Consider the following 16,952-nt stretch of genomic DNA (forward strand, 5'->3'; position numbering starts at 1 on the left):
CAGCAGGTTGTCAAACTTTCCCTGACTCATCTTACAATAAGCCTGGAGCTGACCATTGTCCAGGTGAGGCTCCTGGACCAGCTGGTGGTACTCTGTGTGATTTCATGTCTTTCTGAGGGTCATGTTCCCACACTGTGAACAAAATACTGTTTGGGAGCAACCTCTCACCCTCATTCAGAGCCACAGCAAGTGCCCTCCACCTGTCTATTTATGCAAGTTTGAAGGTACAGATTTACAGACAGTGAGTTTACTTCACAGCAAAATAGCAGGTTGAACTAAGGACAGTTGATGCAGTGGTTGCTTAGCAACAATTTAAAAAAAAAGACACAGGAAGCTGCAAACGCGTTCTGTTTAATTGGGGCAGGGTTAAACAAGAGAAGGCAGTGCAGTGTGCCTTACGTTTTGCAACCTGCAGAACTCGCTCAGTCTGACTGGGGCCTTAGTTTTTCGCCGAGTGTTGTTTAGCTGCACATCAAAGTCGTCCTTACAGAGAGACAAAATGCAACACAAGTGTAGCTTAAAATCCTGCCAAGCCTGCTGTTGTCCCATTGTTGTCTCCTGGCTCATATCTGTGTCCTGCTGATTGGTTCACTCTTTAAAAGCTCCAAACAGCCTGCACGCTCACCAGCTCACAGTTGCTTTGCAAGCTGTCGTATCTCTGTTACTACTCTGTTTTCACAGTAGCATTGCTCAGCAGATGTTGGAAAGAAGAGGTAGTGGGCATCTGTTGTTGCTATGTGACCAATGAAACCCCACTCTAAATGAAGTTGAAGGTTTTTTAGAAAATCTCAATTTTGTATTTAATGTAACATCACACCCACAAACCTTTCATCAGTCTCAAGGAAACACTGAAGAAGCTTATCCTTTGATGTGTAACAACATTTTTGGCAGCTAATTAATAAATTGTCATTCATGAGCGCAGACGTGAAAAACAAGTGTGAGACACCAGAGATTCTGCCTGTGTGGAAGTCTGCAGAATGTGTCTGAACTCATATAATACTGGTCTACAGTAGGATAGTCGACTGGTTTCGCTCGTAGAATCCAACAAACTAATTACCTGCCATTCAGTGGAGAGGGATGCTCGAGGTTTGTGACAATAAAAGTGGATCCACGGTTTGACAGAAGGTGTAAACAATACCACAGGCTGGAGGATTGTGAAAATAAGTTTTGTAAAGGTTCGATCAAGTGAGAAATTGGCTCAGCTTGTACTGTAGACATCGACAATAACAATAGCCTCTATTGAAGGAAAAGTGGAAGAAGCTCAGTCACACTCTGTGATTTTAATGCCAATTCCAATCGTGGCTACTGTTCTAACCAGCTTATAGTGAGACAGGAGACTTTGGCTCTACAATAACTCCGGTTCAAAGCTCCTAAGATGTTTTTTTTTTCTCCCAAACATATTTTGGGGAAGCCAAGTCTGGCTAGACTCATGTTGTGTGAGGCAGCCAAAATCTGAGAGTGACTCTGAAAATATCCCAGGGGAGTTTTGTTCACATGGAAAGACGTCTCGTCCTGTTACAGTTTGCATCAGTCGAGTTTATCTAACTACCCTACTTTAACTCTGTTTGTGTCTGCAGATTTAAATGTTCCATCTTGCATTGGTCAGACCACAAATGTCTGAAATCCTATAAATAGCCAGGTTGATATCATCAGCCAATGTTAGCTTATCACGAGTGTATCGGTATCAGCACATATCAGCTGGTAAGTCACAAGATACTCCAGTAGAGAAATACTGAAGTTATGTTTCAGCTAACTAAGAAACAGTGTTGCATGTTTTGTCCTCCAGAGAGCACTGACAAGTTATTTTTCAACTATAAAATGTTTGCTCATCACATATTTCAGGTTCAAAACATGTGATATATTCTCTCAATGAGGATCTAGACATCACGTTTTTTGTGATTTGTCATTATTCTCTACAAGCTTTGCATTTTTCCCACAGCCTATGGGTTAAGATATGTCACTCTGTGCTTTATATTAACTTGTTATTTTTTTATTATTGTCTATTTGTTTAACCTGTCATGTCATTATATGGGTCATGAGATGGCCCCTGATTGGTTGCTGTCACTATTTAGGTGGGGGTCATACCTGGGTTGTATGCTGTGAAAGCCCAGACAAAGACCTGCAGTGGTCAAAACATGTTGGCTCTTTTAATAATTTAGCCACTACAATAAGGGCTTTTTAATATTTCCTTCCTTGTTTTTCTATATTTTTTGGAGTGCCTGGATCACTTCCTGTTGATCCTGTTGTTCCTGTTCGCCACAATCACCTGACACAAGATATTGATCTACGTTTGTATCTACAGAGCAACCAGTCGTCTCTCTTTTTCAAAACATGTATTGGCCTCAAAATTCCAAATCAAACTCTAACTCATATTTCAGTTGCACTCACAACTCACACCTGGGTAAAATTACTCTGCAGCAGTCAGGGGAATTTATCGGCTCCGGCTCTGATTGACATTAATGGAAATGCAACACCTGGGTGAACGTGCTAATGTTAGCCCCCTAACTGACGCGCTCCAACAAAACAGCGCTCAAACATCGATCCAAATTATTCTGCACCGCGTTTAAAAGACACTCTGAATAAGTTCAGTTTAAAGAAAAGAAATAGCCACTGTCACATTTTCACAGGCCTCCACGTTGCTTTCTACTGTTAAAAAAACCTGTTTTCCAGCCTGTCCGTGATGTGGAATGTGACACACAAAAAAAACAAAAAGCCCACACACAGAAAGGCATTCTCATCTGCAGCAGAGCCATATATACAACTCTGGTCTACTGGCAATGGGAAAGGAGTCTATGGTTTATTTTAGCGGGCTTACCCAGGTTTAAAAAACAGTACCAGTGAAATTTTGGCTCTCTATGCCACATTCACACAAACATTCATACACTGGCGGCCGAAGCTACCCAACAAGGTGCCACCTGCTCCGTCAGTGAACATACGTGCTCACTCACCTTGGGGTTCAGTATCTTGCCCAAGGATACTTTTACATGCGGACTGGAGAAGCCGGGAGTCAAACTGAAATGTTGTGACTACTGGACGACCCACTCTACCTCCTGAGCCACAGCTGCCCCTTTCAAACTGTAGTCTCTCAAACATGGAGCAGAAAATGTTTGTGGATCTCAGACTTGTTTAATCTTTGCTTTTCTTGTCAGGCACAACCTGAACAGTGTGTAGCTCTCGGAGTCCGATTTAAGATGTACTTTAGGGAAACTCTTAGGAGTGTGTTTTCATAACGAGAAAGAACAAAACAAACATTGTGAAGACAGGTCTCTGCGGCTGTGCTTGGACATGCTTATATATATAGATAATGCATGAGGCGAGGATGAAGACTTCTTTTGCACTGATGTAATTCTTGGAGCTCCTGCAGCTTCTTCATTGTGAGTGTTGTTTTAACGATTTGTTTGTGTTCCACTCTCGTTTGCAGCAAAGCACCATTGTCTGTCACAACCGGGTGGACCCCAACGGCTCTCGCTACCTGCTGGGGGACATGGAGGGACGTTTGTTCATGCTGCTGCTGGAGAAGGAGGAGCTCATGGACGGCACAGTGGCGCTCAAAGACCTGCACGTAGAGCTGCTTGGAGAGGTCCACTATCTATCTTGTTCCCTATGCCTCTATCTCAATCTCTCTCCCCTGTGTTTATCCACCTGCCTTTCCTCTGGCACTTCTCCCGTCTGTTTCTGTCTACCTGGCTCGGCCACTGCTTCTCCCGCTGCCTTTTCCTTTTAATACCCTCTTTGTTACGATTGACTCTTTAATGGTTTATAGCCCTGACAGGAGCTAATGGATCAGTCTACACTTGTACAGAAGATGAGGAAAAAATGATCCCACCTCTTTGTTGCTGGCTTGCCACAGCGTCACTTATCCCTTTTAAGTTGATTTAGACAACGACTGTATGTCAATACTGCTTTCGGAGCTAAATCTCATGTTAAAAGCGCACAGCATTTGGCTTGTGACACCTTCCTCTAATGGCTCGCCAAGGAGTTTGGAAAGGTGTGTGGTTGAGAGATGCTGGAGCTAGAAACAATCAAGGAGAGTCGGAGTGCTGAACTGGAGACAGATTGCTTCTCAAATCATTCTTAACTTTATTCTTGGGACCAGTCTGCTCAGTCAACAGGCGGCAGCAGGCGTCATTAAAATATCAGACAGAGAAACTCATCTTTATTGTATGTCATTAGACTGTGTTCACACTGATGAGGGTGAATTTAAAAACATCATTTATGTGTCAAACAGAGCTCTGTCTGTTTTTAGTTCTCTAAAAAAAAATATGTAAAACACCTAATAGTGATATTTCAAAACAAGAGGAATGGTTTTGAGCTTCCATCTCTTCCATTTGGCAACAACAAAATGGTGCATTAATACCTTTTATCTGTCATCGTTTTTATGACTTAATTTGTATTTCATTATATCTGAACAGAGATGTCCTCAGTGACATTTCTATTGTCGCTGTCAGACGATCGCTCAAGTTGGGCTGCAGATAGTCATTTTGCTCTTGATGAAGTAATTTGCCGATTTTTATTTTATTTTATGATTAATGGTTTAGTGTGTTAAAGACAGCAATAATAACTTCCCATCTGAATTTACCAGAGCCTAAAGTGACGTCTCATGTATCTGGTTTTGTTTGTCCAACAGAAAAACAAAAGCAGAAGAATTGATCATCTTAACTAATCTCTGATGAAATTGGTAATTTATTGAATTATTGTTGATTGATGAATCATTTCATTTAAGCACTGCGCATAAGTACAAAACTGTGGTACACAAAACTTTGCAAATGCTGAATTGATGGGATTGAAGGTCCAAGTAGAAAGTTAAAAGTGTGTATTTTTAAAATGTGTCTGCATTAGTGTTGACTGAAGCTGAAACATTGAATAAATCAATAGTCAGGAAATTATTAGCATCTATTTTGATGATTGATTAATCGCCTCAGTCATTTTTCAAGCTAAAATGCAAAATATTCCTGGTGCCAGCCTCTCCAGTGTGAGGACCTGCTGCTTTTCTTTCTCTCACATGCTGGTAAACTGAATATATTTAAGTTTTTGACTGCTGGTCGGACAAAACAAGCAATTTTAAGACATCACCTCGGGCTCTGGGAAATTGCGATTTCCATTTTTCTCTTCCGACTGACTGATGGACTGTGACATCCCTTGAGCCATGCTGCTAGCGTAGCTTAAAAATGCAATAATCAGTAGTTGCAGCCTCACTGTGGAAATGGCCTCAGAGGCTGAGATATTTTTGTGTGTTTCTCCGATGACAGACATCAATCGCCGAGTGTTTGACCTACTTGGATAATGGTGTGGTCTTTGTGGGCTCCAGACTGGGTGACTCCCAGTTAGTGAAGGTAAGCAGCAAGAGACAGTTTAACACCTTCTGCAATCATTAATTAAGGGCTGTACTGAATGTCTTTTACATTCAAAGCTTCTATTAAGCTTCTTGTATGAAGTTTGAAATGTTTGTTGTTATAATTTATGACTTCATCACCCCCCCCCCCCCCCCCCCCAAAAAAAAATCATCAAACAAAATTCCTAATTTGAATAAAATTGATTCATTAGATTAAGTGAGTGAGACATTTTTATTAATCAACATCTTTAATCAATACAAGTAAATAATGGTGCCAGACAGCCCCATTAATACAGTTGACTGATGCGGGAGAGCAAATGTTGTTTTTGAAAAGCTAAACGCCAAAACTTTTGGATTCAAGCAGAATATTTCATAAGATAAGAAATATTGAGTACTTAGGAAATTATTCCATCTATCTTCTTTCAATAAATGTTTTACTCTTTTTTTTTTTTTTTTTACTTTGCGACACTCTGGAGTTGTTTGAATTGTTTGGATCACACAGTCCTGCGCAGCCACCACTTGAGTCTAATTTAACAAGTCGTATGATACCAATAATATTAGTGTAACTTAATCTTTATCCTCAACCGTGCAGAAATACTGGGTTTAAACAGAATGAATAGACATGCAAAAAGAAGCTGTGCACCATTCAAATGTTGGTTTAGAAATTGAATGTGAACGTTATGAATAAGACTTCAAACTCTCAAGTACAGCCCCAGAATTTTATAACCTTGAAATGTTCCATAAACTTGTTGCATCAGTAAAATTGTTTGCTGCGGGTAATGAATAACATTGTGAAACAGGATGGAGTATGGCTGTATTTTGTCCCTCCTTTGGACGGTCTTGTTTTGACATTTTTTCAAGTACCTTTTTACATTTGCATTTTAATATCTTAATATAAGACTTTTCATCTTTGTAGTCTTTAAAGGGATGTTTATCTGCGTTCTTTTAAAAAACAAATTCAGTTTTTTCAAATAAAAATGCTCACTTAATCGCGGGAGCGGGAATGTAGACTACAGTGCTGATGCCCTCCCTTCTGTCCCAACCCCCACACACACACAGTTCACTGACAGTGTAAACATGTAGAGTAATTACTTGGAGGTGGAAAATGGTGCAGTTTCATTATTATTAAACCTTTATTTAAACGGGTGAAGACACGTTAAGATTCAATATAATGAAATACTGCATTTGCCCTGTATAGACACATTTATAGATCCATAGTCTGTGTAATACCTACAGTAGTTGGCAGTTGTAGTTGGCAGCCACATAAACTAAGCAATATACTGCAGTGGACGCCACGTTAGTTTGGTTCCAAAAGTCACACAATAACACAAACTAAATAATCGATCAGAGGCAGCGGTAGACCAGCAACTCCTTGTGTTCTGCAAGGTAAAATGACTGTTTCTGTCAAAGGACTCTGGTGGCAGCAAGAACTATTTTAGCCTCCTAAAAACAGACCATCTAACTAAATTAATATCAGTTTAAGTGTTTGCTATATTTAGATTATTGTTACCGCTTTACGTTGCTGTCAGACAACCCTTTCCGACGGGGAAGTGAAGCTATTATTTGCCCTCTTCAAAGCCACCAAACTCCATTGACAGAAGCAGTAATTTTACCTAACATCACACAAGAATTGCTGGTCTCCCGCTGACTTTTGTTGTTATGTGACTTTCAGAACCAAGCTAACATGACATCCACAGCAGTACGTGGGTTTATTGAGCAACATCATCACGCAGAAATCTACATAAGGTCAAGTGGAATAAAGTTTTTGAAGGGCTTTGGAAAACAGCATTATGATACTAAAACATACATACTTAAAGCTGAATTTTTGGGTTTGAATACATTAGGAACACGACTGGAAAGCTACAGATTGACATAAAACCCTAAAAAAAAAACAGGAATCTGTACAAAATGACACCTGTATCACCTCTGTTTACCGTGTACTCTCATCCTTTCTCTTGATTTGTAAAAAGGCTTGTTTGTCTCTCCGCAGCTCAACGTGGACAGCAATGACCAGGGCTCGTATGTGGCGGTGATGGAGACATTCACCAATCTGGGGCCCATTGTGGACATGTGTGTGGTAGACCTGGAGAGGCAAGGCCAGGGCCAGGTAAGACCCAGGACCTGAATCCTTATGTTTCTGTGTGAAGTGAAAAATATGTTTTATTGTTGCAACCAGCGAAGTGGGAAAGCCCTAACGCATGTTACATATTGAAAGCAAATCAGTCAGATAGAATAAAAGGTTTCTTGGGGCATTTGCCAGAGGATGCAGACATGACATGGTGATTACCAAATACTCTCTTAACAGTCACTGGGTGCACTTTATAGCTTTTGGTGAGTCTTCAGCTGTGTTTTCCTCTTTATCATCCTCTTTGTCACAGCCTTCAGGGAGCCTGGGCTCACACCGCCAATGCAGCCGCCTTCTTGAGTCGTGTTAACAGTGTTTTTGTCAGCAGAATTAAGCATGCAACGTTCTACAGCACAAACCTGCCACTGGCCAGAATACCAGGGTGAAAGTATTCAGGAGATTCTTGCTGACATCAAAAAAAACAGCTTCCTGAGCCTTTTTATAGGCAGTCTGGGTGTTCTTCTTTTGTCTAGTCTATTTTTTTTTTGTTGACAGTGCTCCCTGTACACCTGGCATTACCGTGCGCCCGGTATCCCATTTGCATCTAGATATGATTTAGCTGCACTGCAGTTGCACCTGATGTTAAAATGCATCTCTGGTACACAAACTCAAATTGGCTTTTTGGTTCCGTCGCAAAAGAAGGCTGATTGCTGTGCATGTTATTTCCTCTAATAATATTTACACCTTTTAAATCTGACAGTGAAGACCTTGTTTCAGTCACTCCCTGACTGCGTGTATCCGAACCATCCATCATCTTTTGCACTTCTGTGTACTTAAGGTTGTTTACCTTCAACAGTTGTTTACCAGTTTGTATTCGGAGTATAATATAATTCAACCCATGCTGCAGCTCCAGGTTTAAAAGGCAAGAACAAGACAATATTTCATCTTTCTACCCAGTAATGAGGGCCCGAGCACCGGTCAGTGTGAGGACCCTATTGAAATTGCTCTTTTTTTAATTATTTCACAAATGTAATTGCATTTTTGAGGAGCTTAAGATGCTCAAAAAATTTACATGTGCATCAGAACAGATGAAAAATATGGATATTTTATGGGGTTTTTGTTTGTTTTTTTTTGCGTGAGTTTGACAAAATGGCTTGACAGCGCCCCCTAGAAAATTTAAAATAAAGCAGCCCGCCGCAGAATGTTTGACCTAGAGGTTTGAAATTGGAGAGGCACAAGTAACATTCAAAGACTTACAAAAAAAGTCTCTTGGAGTCATACCCTAAACCCAACAGGAAGTCAGCCATTTTGAATTAACCTCTCATTTTCAGGGCATTTTTTGCCACTACCAGACGTTGTACTTTAACAGACTCCTCCCAGAGATTTTTACTGGATTGACTTCAGATTCAGGCTGCACAGTCAAAACACCTTGGCAATGCTAAATGGCGAAGCTTTTGTGTTATCCTATAGCAGCATGGCCTTGGAGAGGCGTCGAATTTCCATGTTTCACCATGGAACAGGAATTAGTTTGCAACTCTACCGTACATAATGCCACCTACTGGCAAAACAGGCAATCACATGTTTTAAACTTGGATGTACTGCTCCCAGCAAGTTGACCGGATTCACCTCAAATTTGGGCAGAAAAGCCTCAAGACCTTGATTATACTTTTTTTTTTTTTTTTTTAACAGCATTACCATGGTGATGCAGCAAATTACCCTGTTTTGACATGACACATGAAGCTGTTGTAACTTGTTTTTACACAGGCCAGGCCTCGAGACATGTACAACCCCGAGGGTTGGGTACCGAAACTCGGTACTTTTTGTACTTGGTACCGATTCACGTCGGTACTACCGAGTACCGATTCACTTAAAATGAAACGGTGCCAAATTTCGGTACCTGAGGTGGAGGCGGAGCGAGAGCGCATGACTCGCACCTCAGACTCAGCAACAATGGCGACAAAAACAATGTGCAGACAAAAGTTAACGTGCAGCACTGTTCCTAAATGTTCTCAATAAAATGTTGAAACTGAGAAGTTTAGACTTTGGGCCCGAACGACGCATAGTGCGTCCAAATTCACACCCGTTCTTCTCTGTGGATTTTCTCCGTGACCGCGCGTCCTAGCGAGAAGCCACGCATATCAGCGGAAACAGCAGAATTGTAGCTTTCCAACAAGACCAAGCACTTGTCTGGAAATCCAATGTTTTCACAGTGAAAAATTACAATAAATTGATGTATAACAGAGCTTTCATACAGCTTTGCACACACATTACTCTTGGATGGATTACTCGCGAACGCAGGCTCGCACAGAAATGCCACACATATCACATGAAAGCGCAGGACCACACACATCATTGTGCTGTCATCCCATCACGCTCTAAATACAGATCAATTGTCTACAAAATAAAAACTTGACGGATTTCTTTACAATCCATTATACAGATCTTGTTATCAGTCACTTCATATAGTGAGGAATATCGTATCTTACCACGTCTTAGACTTGTGTGTGTTTCTCCCTGTCTATCCACATTTGTAGTCCAGCTTTCAAGATGCAAATATCTCCATATTGTCCAGTTGACACTCCATCAAACTTTGTATGACAAGACCAGCCACTTCACCTTTGCGCACCCAGACAACTGTAGCCTAATTATGCATGCTGACAGGGCCGTAGTCACCATATACATTGAGGGGGACACGTGCCCCCCCACCAATGCCCAAAATGTCCCCCCAATATATAACTGAAACTGAAAAACAAATATTATCTTGGAGGACATCATTGCACTTGGTCGACTATTTTTCTATGATCTTAGATGTAAATATTGCATGTTTCTTTCAGATAAAACACATTTTTGACTTGTGAATGAGTCAATGGAATTTCTTGCAATAATGAAAAAATACTGGCAATCATGTCCGCCTGGCACAAACCACATGTTTTGGACAACTGTGAAGTGACAGAATGTCCCAGCATCATGGTTCTTATATTGCCAGATTCCAGAGAGTCTGCCCTCTTCATATATGGTAGAATATGTCTTTTTCCAACTTGCTATGCTGAGATACATGTAAAAATGTAACAATTTAGGCACACAGATTTGTTTTTTTCATTGATATAAAAATTAATATAAAATACAGGCACATAGAAGAACATAAAATGATGGCAAATCTGGTTAGCCCAGATTGTCCTGAAAAAAACAAGATATAGCATATGTGTATGTAGCCTTTATAATGACTGTGATATGAGCTTAAAAGTAAAGGCAGTAAAAATACCCCAAAAACGCCTAGGGCCCATAGGGTTAAAAGGTACCGAAATAAGATACCTTTTGGTACCGGTACCGAATTCCAGATACCAGTACCGGTACTGGTACCGTATCGGTTCAATTATCAACGGTACCCAACCCTAACAACCCCGTAGTGACTCGTACTCATAACGCCAGCGATTGACAACAGGAAGTTCACTTTAGGGTCTGTACACATGGCACATCTTTAACCGCCTGGAAAACACAAAGTCATGTGCTAGATGGTATTCTTGTGTCTACTTTGTACCAACCGTCAAGAGCACGGAAGCAGGTGCATCTGAGGTGGCTAAGTGACCATAACCAGCACCTTATCATAGCCTACTTACCAAAAGTCCTGAGAGCAGAGCTGATCTTCCTCGAGGCATTGCAGTGTATTTGGCCTAAAATATTGTCCATGGGACAGATGTAAAGCTCTGGGTAGCCCAACACAAAAATCATCTACTTCTCCTACATATATACCACGGACTGATATATGCGGAAGACGGGAAAGAAGGCACAAAGAAGGCACAGGAAGTAGAACACAATTTTTAATATGTCATTTTCAGTGCAATGCTCACAGTGTCCAACGGTCATAGGAATGCACAGCCGTGATAACTGGTGTCCCACTGGCCCCCCCTTAGGTGAGAAGGTGCGAAGGCCTGTTCATCACTGCTTGCAGCTTTAATTTGAATTAATTTCCTTCTTGTTCCTATTAAAATATAAATTCTTTTTATGCTAAATGAAACCAGATGATGAATGTCTGGCACATTATTTGACATATTCCTAATATAATAGTTGGAAAAAAAACACATTTCTTGATTTGAACATTTGTCCTTCTTGGTATCAAATCAGTGAGGCTTAGAGAGATGAAACGGTGAAGCAGCGAGAGATACAGTACAGAAGGATTTGTGGCAGGGTTTGACACCAGGCCTCAGGGTACTTGATGTTGTTCCAAAGGCAGCGGTCCACCAGAGCACAGAGCCACTCTCTGGGTACATACCAGCACACAATCAGACAGCCACTGACTGCATTCATCCACACACTCGAGGTCATTTTAGTCTGCTGAGGCCCAGAACTAAATAAAATAATTGTTTTAATTTGCCATTTGCAGTAAATCCACAGCACATTTGACCTGGTTAATTGGTGCTGACACGCTCCAAGACAGTAAAGACAGGAGTGGTGCACAAGCTGCGGGGCAAAAATAATAACGGGGCCCCTCTCAGAGAAAGCACGAAAAATGATTGTATTCACAGATGTGCGACCGCAAACCAGATTGGGGTTTATGAAGGATGAAATAAAATGACAAACAAATACACAAACATAATATATTATGTGCAGATTATGAGAATTTAGACAGTCCCGTGAGAGTGTGAGGGCATTTGAGAACACACTCGGAGGGGTTAGGTGGGTTGCCAGGTTCACAGCGGGTATTTCCATTAGGATGAAGCTGTTGGTGGCAGGTGGTAGGAGCTGAGATTATATGGGCTCTGGTATTAATCCTGTTAGTGTACCGTGACTGGATGAATAAGTAACATTCGGATGCTCTCCAGTCTGACTGTACAGGCACCAGAAATATTTACCTTCAGGGTGTTGGAACTCAGCGCTGTTACCATGTTTGAACTGGCAATCTCAGAGAGGCTTTTCTATAAACTGATACAGACTCTCAAATCCTTCATTACTATACCCCTCAGTGCTTTGACACTCACTTCTATTTATTCTATTTAAGAAGAACCATGCACAGTTTAAAACACAGATGTCACCATTTGAGCCAACACAGCAGATGATCGCTTGAAGCTAATTCTCACCTGTAGTCCCTCAGCAGCAAAATAACACAGTACAGGGTAAAAACATAAAACAAAGTTATACTAAAAAGAGCACAGAAGACACACAGTGCAAAGCTACACGTAACAGCACATCATAAGTGTATGCATGTCAAATAAAAGAGAGTCATGAAGACCCGAGGATAGAATGCAAGGTCTGTGAGTTCAGAGCTGAGCAGCTTTTAACAGACTTGTTTAGCTGGTTTTCAAAGTGCTAATAGAGCCACAGCCTCCACTTCTCTCGTAACGTGTACTTTGGATGATATTTACCACCAGAACTTTGACCACTGAGAACTGAGCTTCGACCTGCGATGTCTGCAACTACTATTACTGCTGCAAATGACAATAACAAAAAGCTGAAGCAGTCATTCAAAAGAAAATTAAATGGCAACTCTTTTGATGTTATCTATTTTTGGTCTGTTAAAGTCATGTGTTTAACAGTCATGTGTTTTACAGCAAGACCAGTCAGCCATCTGGTCATGTCATTGTCTCCAAATCAATATCAACATTTTTATGAACAAATGATATGCCATGTGTTATGTTTCTGTTTGCTATAGTGAGTGAAATAACGAACAAGATGTGAGACACTCAGTGATGTGATACATGTATCAGGAAGTTCAGAGAGCCAGCAAACTTCCTGCAGCTTGTGTGTTATAGTTGGGCCATTCTGTTGTGTTCAGAGGATGAGGCACTGACAGCTGCACTCACTGTTGGAAATAAGTTGTAAACGGAGGCTTTGACTGCATCCCTATTGCTATGGTTATTCAATTTTAGATACAGGCTGATATTATGTGGCCAACGCATTAAATTATAACAATGAACAGACAGCTTCACTGGAACTACTTAGTCAGTGTCCTATATCAGGAATTAATGAACACCCTGCAGTCAGTCAGAATTTAATATTCACCCAGATCATGGTTTAAACCCTTTAATTTGAAGGTAAAACAGAAAGCGAGTGCACCTGAAATAATAATTGCAGGCCAAAGATGAACCCACTGGTTAGCTCATCATCACCTCCTTGCACCATTTCCATTGTTTAGAGCTTTTAAATGGAGTTAGCACTGTTTGCGCTTTAAGCCTAGTTCACATTACACGATTTTCACCCTGATTTTGCGTCGCAGAGACTATCATAATCTTTTGAGTGTTCATACCTGGCGACATGTGTTTCTGTTAGTGGGAGTCTCGCCAACTGCGTTACGACCTGTATGTGCACACCACAAGATTTCTCCACAGAGCCCTTGCCGACAGAGCCCCAGATAACGCGGTGACGTCACCAAACTTGGAGACGACACATTGTAAAGACATGGATATTCTTTATTATCCTGGGTCCAAACGCAACGCACTCCCTGTGATCCTGTGGACGCCGCCATTGTTGTTGTTGCATGCTGGCCGGCTTGTCAGTGTCGCCAGATCTTGGGAGAGAAACAAGCAGCTAGGGCTATGGAAACAAGCCCAAAAGAAGGGACTGCAGTCCAACATACAATCATGCATTTAAATAACTTATTACACGGATATACAGTCAGGTCCATAATTATTTGGACAATGATACAGTTGTCGTCATTTTGGCTCTGTACACCACCACAATGGGTTTTTAATGAAACAATGAATACCTGCTTAAAGTGCAGACTCTCAGCTTTCATTTAAGGCTTTTTTCAAAAATGTAGTATGAACCGTGTAGGAATGACAACCATTTCTTCACACAGTCCCCCGACTTTAAGGGCTCATAAGTATTTGGACAAACTAACATAATCATCAATTAAACAGTCAGTTTTAATACTTGGTTGCAAATCCTTTACAGTCAATGACTGCCTGAAGTGTTGGACACATAAGCATCACCAGATGCTGGGTTTCTTCCCTGATGATGCTCTGCCAGCCCTTTACTGCAGCCGTCTGCACTTCCTGCTTGTGTTTTGGGTGTTTTGCCCTCAGTTTTGGCTTCAGCAAGAGAAACGCATGCTCAATTGGATTCAGGTCAGATGATATGACTTGGCCATTGCAGAACATTCCACTTCTTTGCCTTAAAAATGTCTTTGGTTGCTTTTGCAGTATGCTTCAGGTCAATGTCCAACTGCACTGTGAAGCATCGTCCAATGAGTTTTGAAGCATTTGGTTGAATCTGAGCAGGTAATGGTGCCCCAAACACTTCAGCTTTCATCCTGCTGCTCTTGTCAGCAGTCACATCATCAATAAATACAAGAGAACCAGTTCCACTGGCAGCCATACATGGCCATGACATAACAGTACCTCCACCATGCTTCACTGATGAGGTGTGTGCTTTGGATCATGAGCAGTTCCTTCCCTTCTTCCTTCTCTTGTCTTCCCATCATTCTGGTAGTTGATCTTTGTTTTATCTGTCCATAGTATGCTGTTCCACAACTGTACAGGCTTTTTTGATGGTTTTTGACAAACTCTAATCTGGCCTTCCATTTTTAAGGCTAACCAATGGTTTGCATCTTGTGATAAACCCTCTGTATTTATTCTAGTAAAGTCTTGTCTTGCTGACAAGAGCAGCAGGATGAAAGCTGAAGTGTTTGGGGCACCATTATCTGCTCAGATTCAACCAAATGCTTCAAAACTCATTGGACGATGCTTCACAGTGCAGTTGGACATTGACCTGAAGCATACTGCAAAAGCAACCAAAGACATTTTTAAGGCAAAGAAGTGGAATGTTCTGCAATGGCCAAGTCATATCATCTGACCTGAATCCAACTGAGCATGCGTTTCTCTTGCTGAAGCCAAAACTGAGGGCAAAACACCCAAAACACAAGCAGGAAGTGCAGACAGATACAGTAAAGGGCTGGCAGAGCATCATCAGGGAAGAAACCCAGCATCTGGTGATGCTTATGTGTCCAACACTTCAGGCAGTCATTGACTGTAAAGGATTTGCAACCAAGTATTAAAACTGACTGTTTAATTGATGATTATGTTAGTTTGTCCAAATACTTATGAGCCCTTAAAGTTGGGGGACTGTGTGAAGAAATGGTTGTAATTCCTACACGGTTCATACTACATTTTTGAAAAAAGCCTTAAATGAAAGCTGAGAGTCTGCACTTTAAGCAGGTATTCATTGTTTCATTTAAAACCCATTGTGGTGGTGTACAGAGCCAAAATGATGACAACTGTATCATTGTCCAAATAATTATGGACCTGACTGTATATAGAGGAAGGAGACGTTTAGAGAGCAAGCCCAAATAAGCAACTCCACTTTAGAAACAAGCCCAAAGTCGCGGCTAATAAGCGGACGTGGCAAGTGGCAACCCTGCCGCTTGCCCTCCTCACATTTCTTCCGACCCAATGTGGGTCTCAAAATCACGGTGAAAATCGTGTAATGTAAACTAGGCTTTAGCCACCTTCATGTTGAGAACCATGCCCAGACAACTAAGTAAGACCCAGGTCGTATAAAACTGGAGTTATATATTAAGACAGCATTATTGTCATTGACAGGTAGAAATAAAAATCACACCCTTCATATCTCAATCCACGTCTTTGTCTCTTTGTGCTGCTTTCAGCTGGTGACATGCTCAGGTGCATTCAAGGAGGGCTCTCTTCGGATTATTCGCAACGGCATTGGGATTCATGAGCATGCCAGCATTGACCTGCCGGGAATCAAAGGTTTGTGTGTTCTGTATGTGTTTGTGTCGCTTCCAACACCTCCCTCTCAAGCCTTGACATTATCTGGACCTTATTCCTTTACTGACTTGACACTAGAGTCATTTCAACCCTCACATCTGTTTGCCTCACCTGGCCAAGACGCCAGCTGCTGTACGTCCAAGCTCCGCATGCGAGCGCGAGCAGATGGCGCAGATGTCATAGGTCTTGGCTCTGTACTTTCAAAAGAACAGGAAGATTGCCAAGGTTAGTTTTGGAAGCATTTGTTTTCATTTAGCGAACCAATGAGCGCTGCAGTGTCTGCGGGAGCAAAGTGTCAAGTTGGGGAATCCCGTCAGGTGTAACAGTGGCAGACACCTCTTAATTCTAGAAAATGAGGTTCCTCTCTTAAGACTGTTCTCTGATGCTTAAATGAGACACACAGGTCAGGTGAGGGCTGCTTGCACTTGTTAGGCTTCAGCTGTTTATTGACCATCTCTGCCCTGAAAGCCTCGGCAGCTGCCTGCTGCCCCTGGCCTCTTGATGAGAGACAATTATTCACTAAGCCAATCGATGGCTCTCTGAGAGGTGTCTGTGACCTGTACATCTTCCAACATGTTGGCATTTGACAGCTGGAATAGTTAAAGATCGGCTCAGAAACTGGTTGGATATTGTATTTCTCCTGCTCTGCAGAATGGTGCAGAGAGTGACTTTTCTTTCCAACACCCTCTCTCGAATCCCCTTCAAGGTTTGTGGCCGCTCCGCTCCGAGGCAGGCAGAGAGACAGATGACATGCTGGTGCTGTCTTTCGTGGGTCAAACACGGTGAGTGCTTGCCGTGCAGCATGCCAGATAAGTGTAAAGTCAATTCCGAATGC

At 41.6% G+C, this 16,952-nt stretch overlaps 1 protein-coding gene across 1 annotated transcript in view; it reads left to right on the top strand.

Annotated features, from left to right (window-relative positions):
• Nucleotides 1-16,952, top strand: part of ddb1 (damage-specific DNA binding protein 1) — a 79,700-nt gene that overhangs the window by 13,853 nt on the left and 48,895 nt on the right. Inside the window, exons 7-11 of the mRNA XM_033626371.2 lie at nucleotides 3,422-3,580; nucleotides 5,250-5,333; nucleotides 7,323-7,439; nucleotides 15,997-16,099; nucleotides 16,824-16,899. Coding sequence (XP_033482262.1) covers nucleotides 3,422-3,580; nucleotides 5,250-5,333; nucleotides 7,323-7,439; nucleotides 15,997-16,099; nucleotides 16,824-16,899 — 539 coding nt within the window. The remainder of the gene's footprint in view (nucleotides 1-3,421; nucleotides 3,581-5,249; nucleotides 5,334-7,322; nucleotides 7,440-15,996; nucleotides 16,100-16,823; nucleotides 16,900-16,952) is intronic.

Source organism: Epinephelus lanceolatus, chromosome 2 (assembly GCF_041903045.1).
Source record: "Epinephelus lanceolatus isolate andai-2023 chromosome 2, ASM4190304v1, whole genome shotgun sequence".
Taxonomy (NCBI): domain Eukaryota; kingdom Metazoa; phylum Chordata; class Actinopteri; order Perciformes; family Serranidae; genus Epinephelus; species Epinephelus lanceolatus.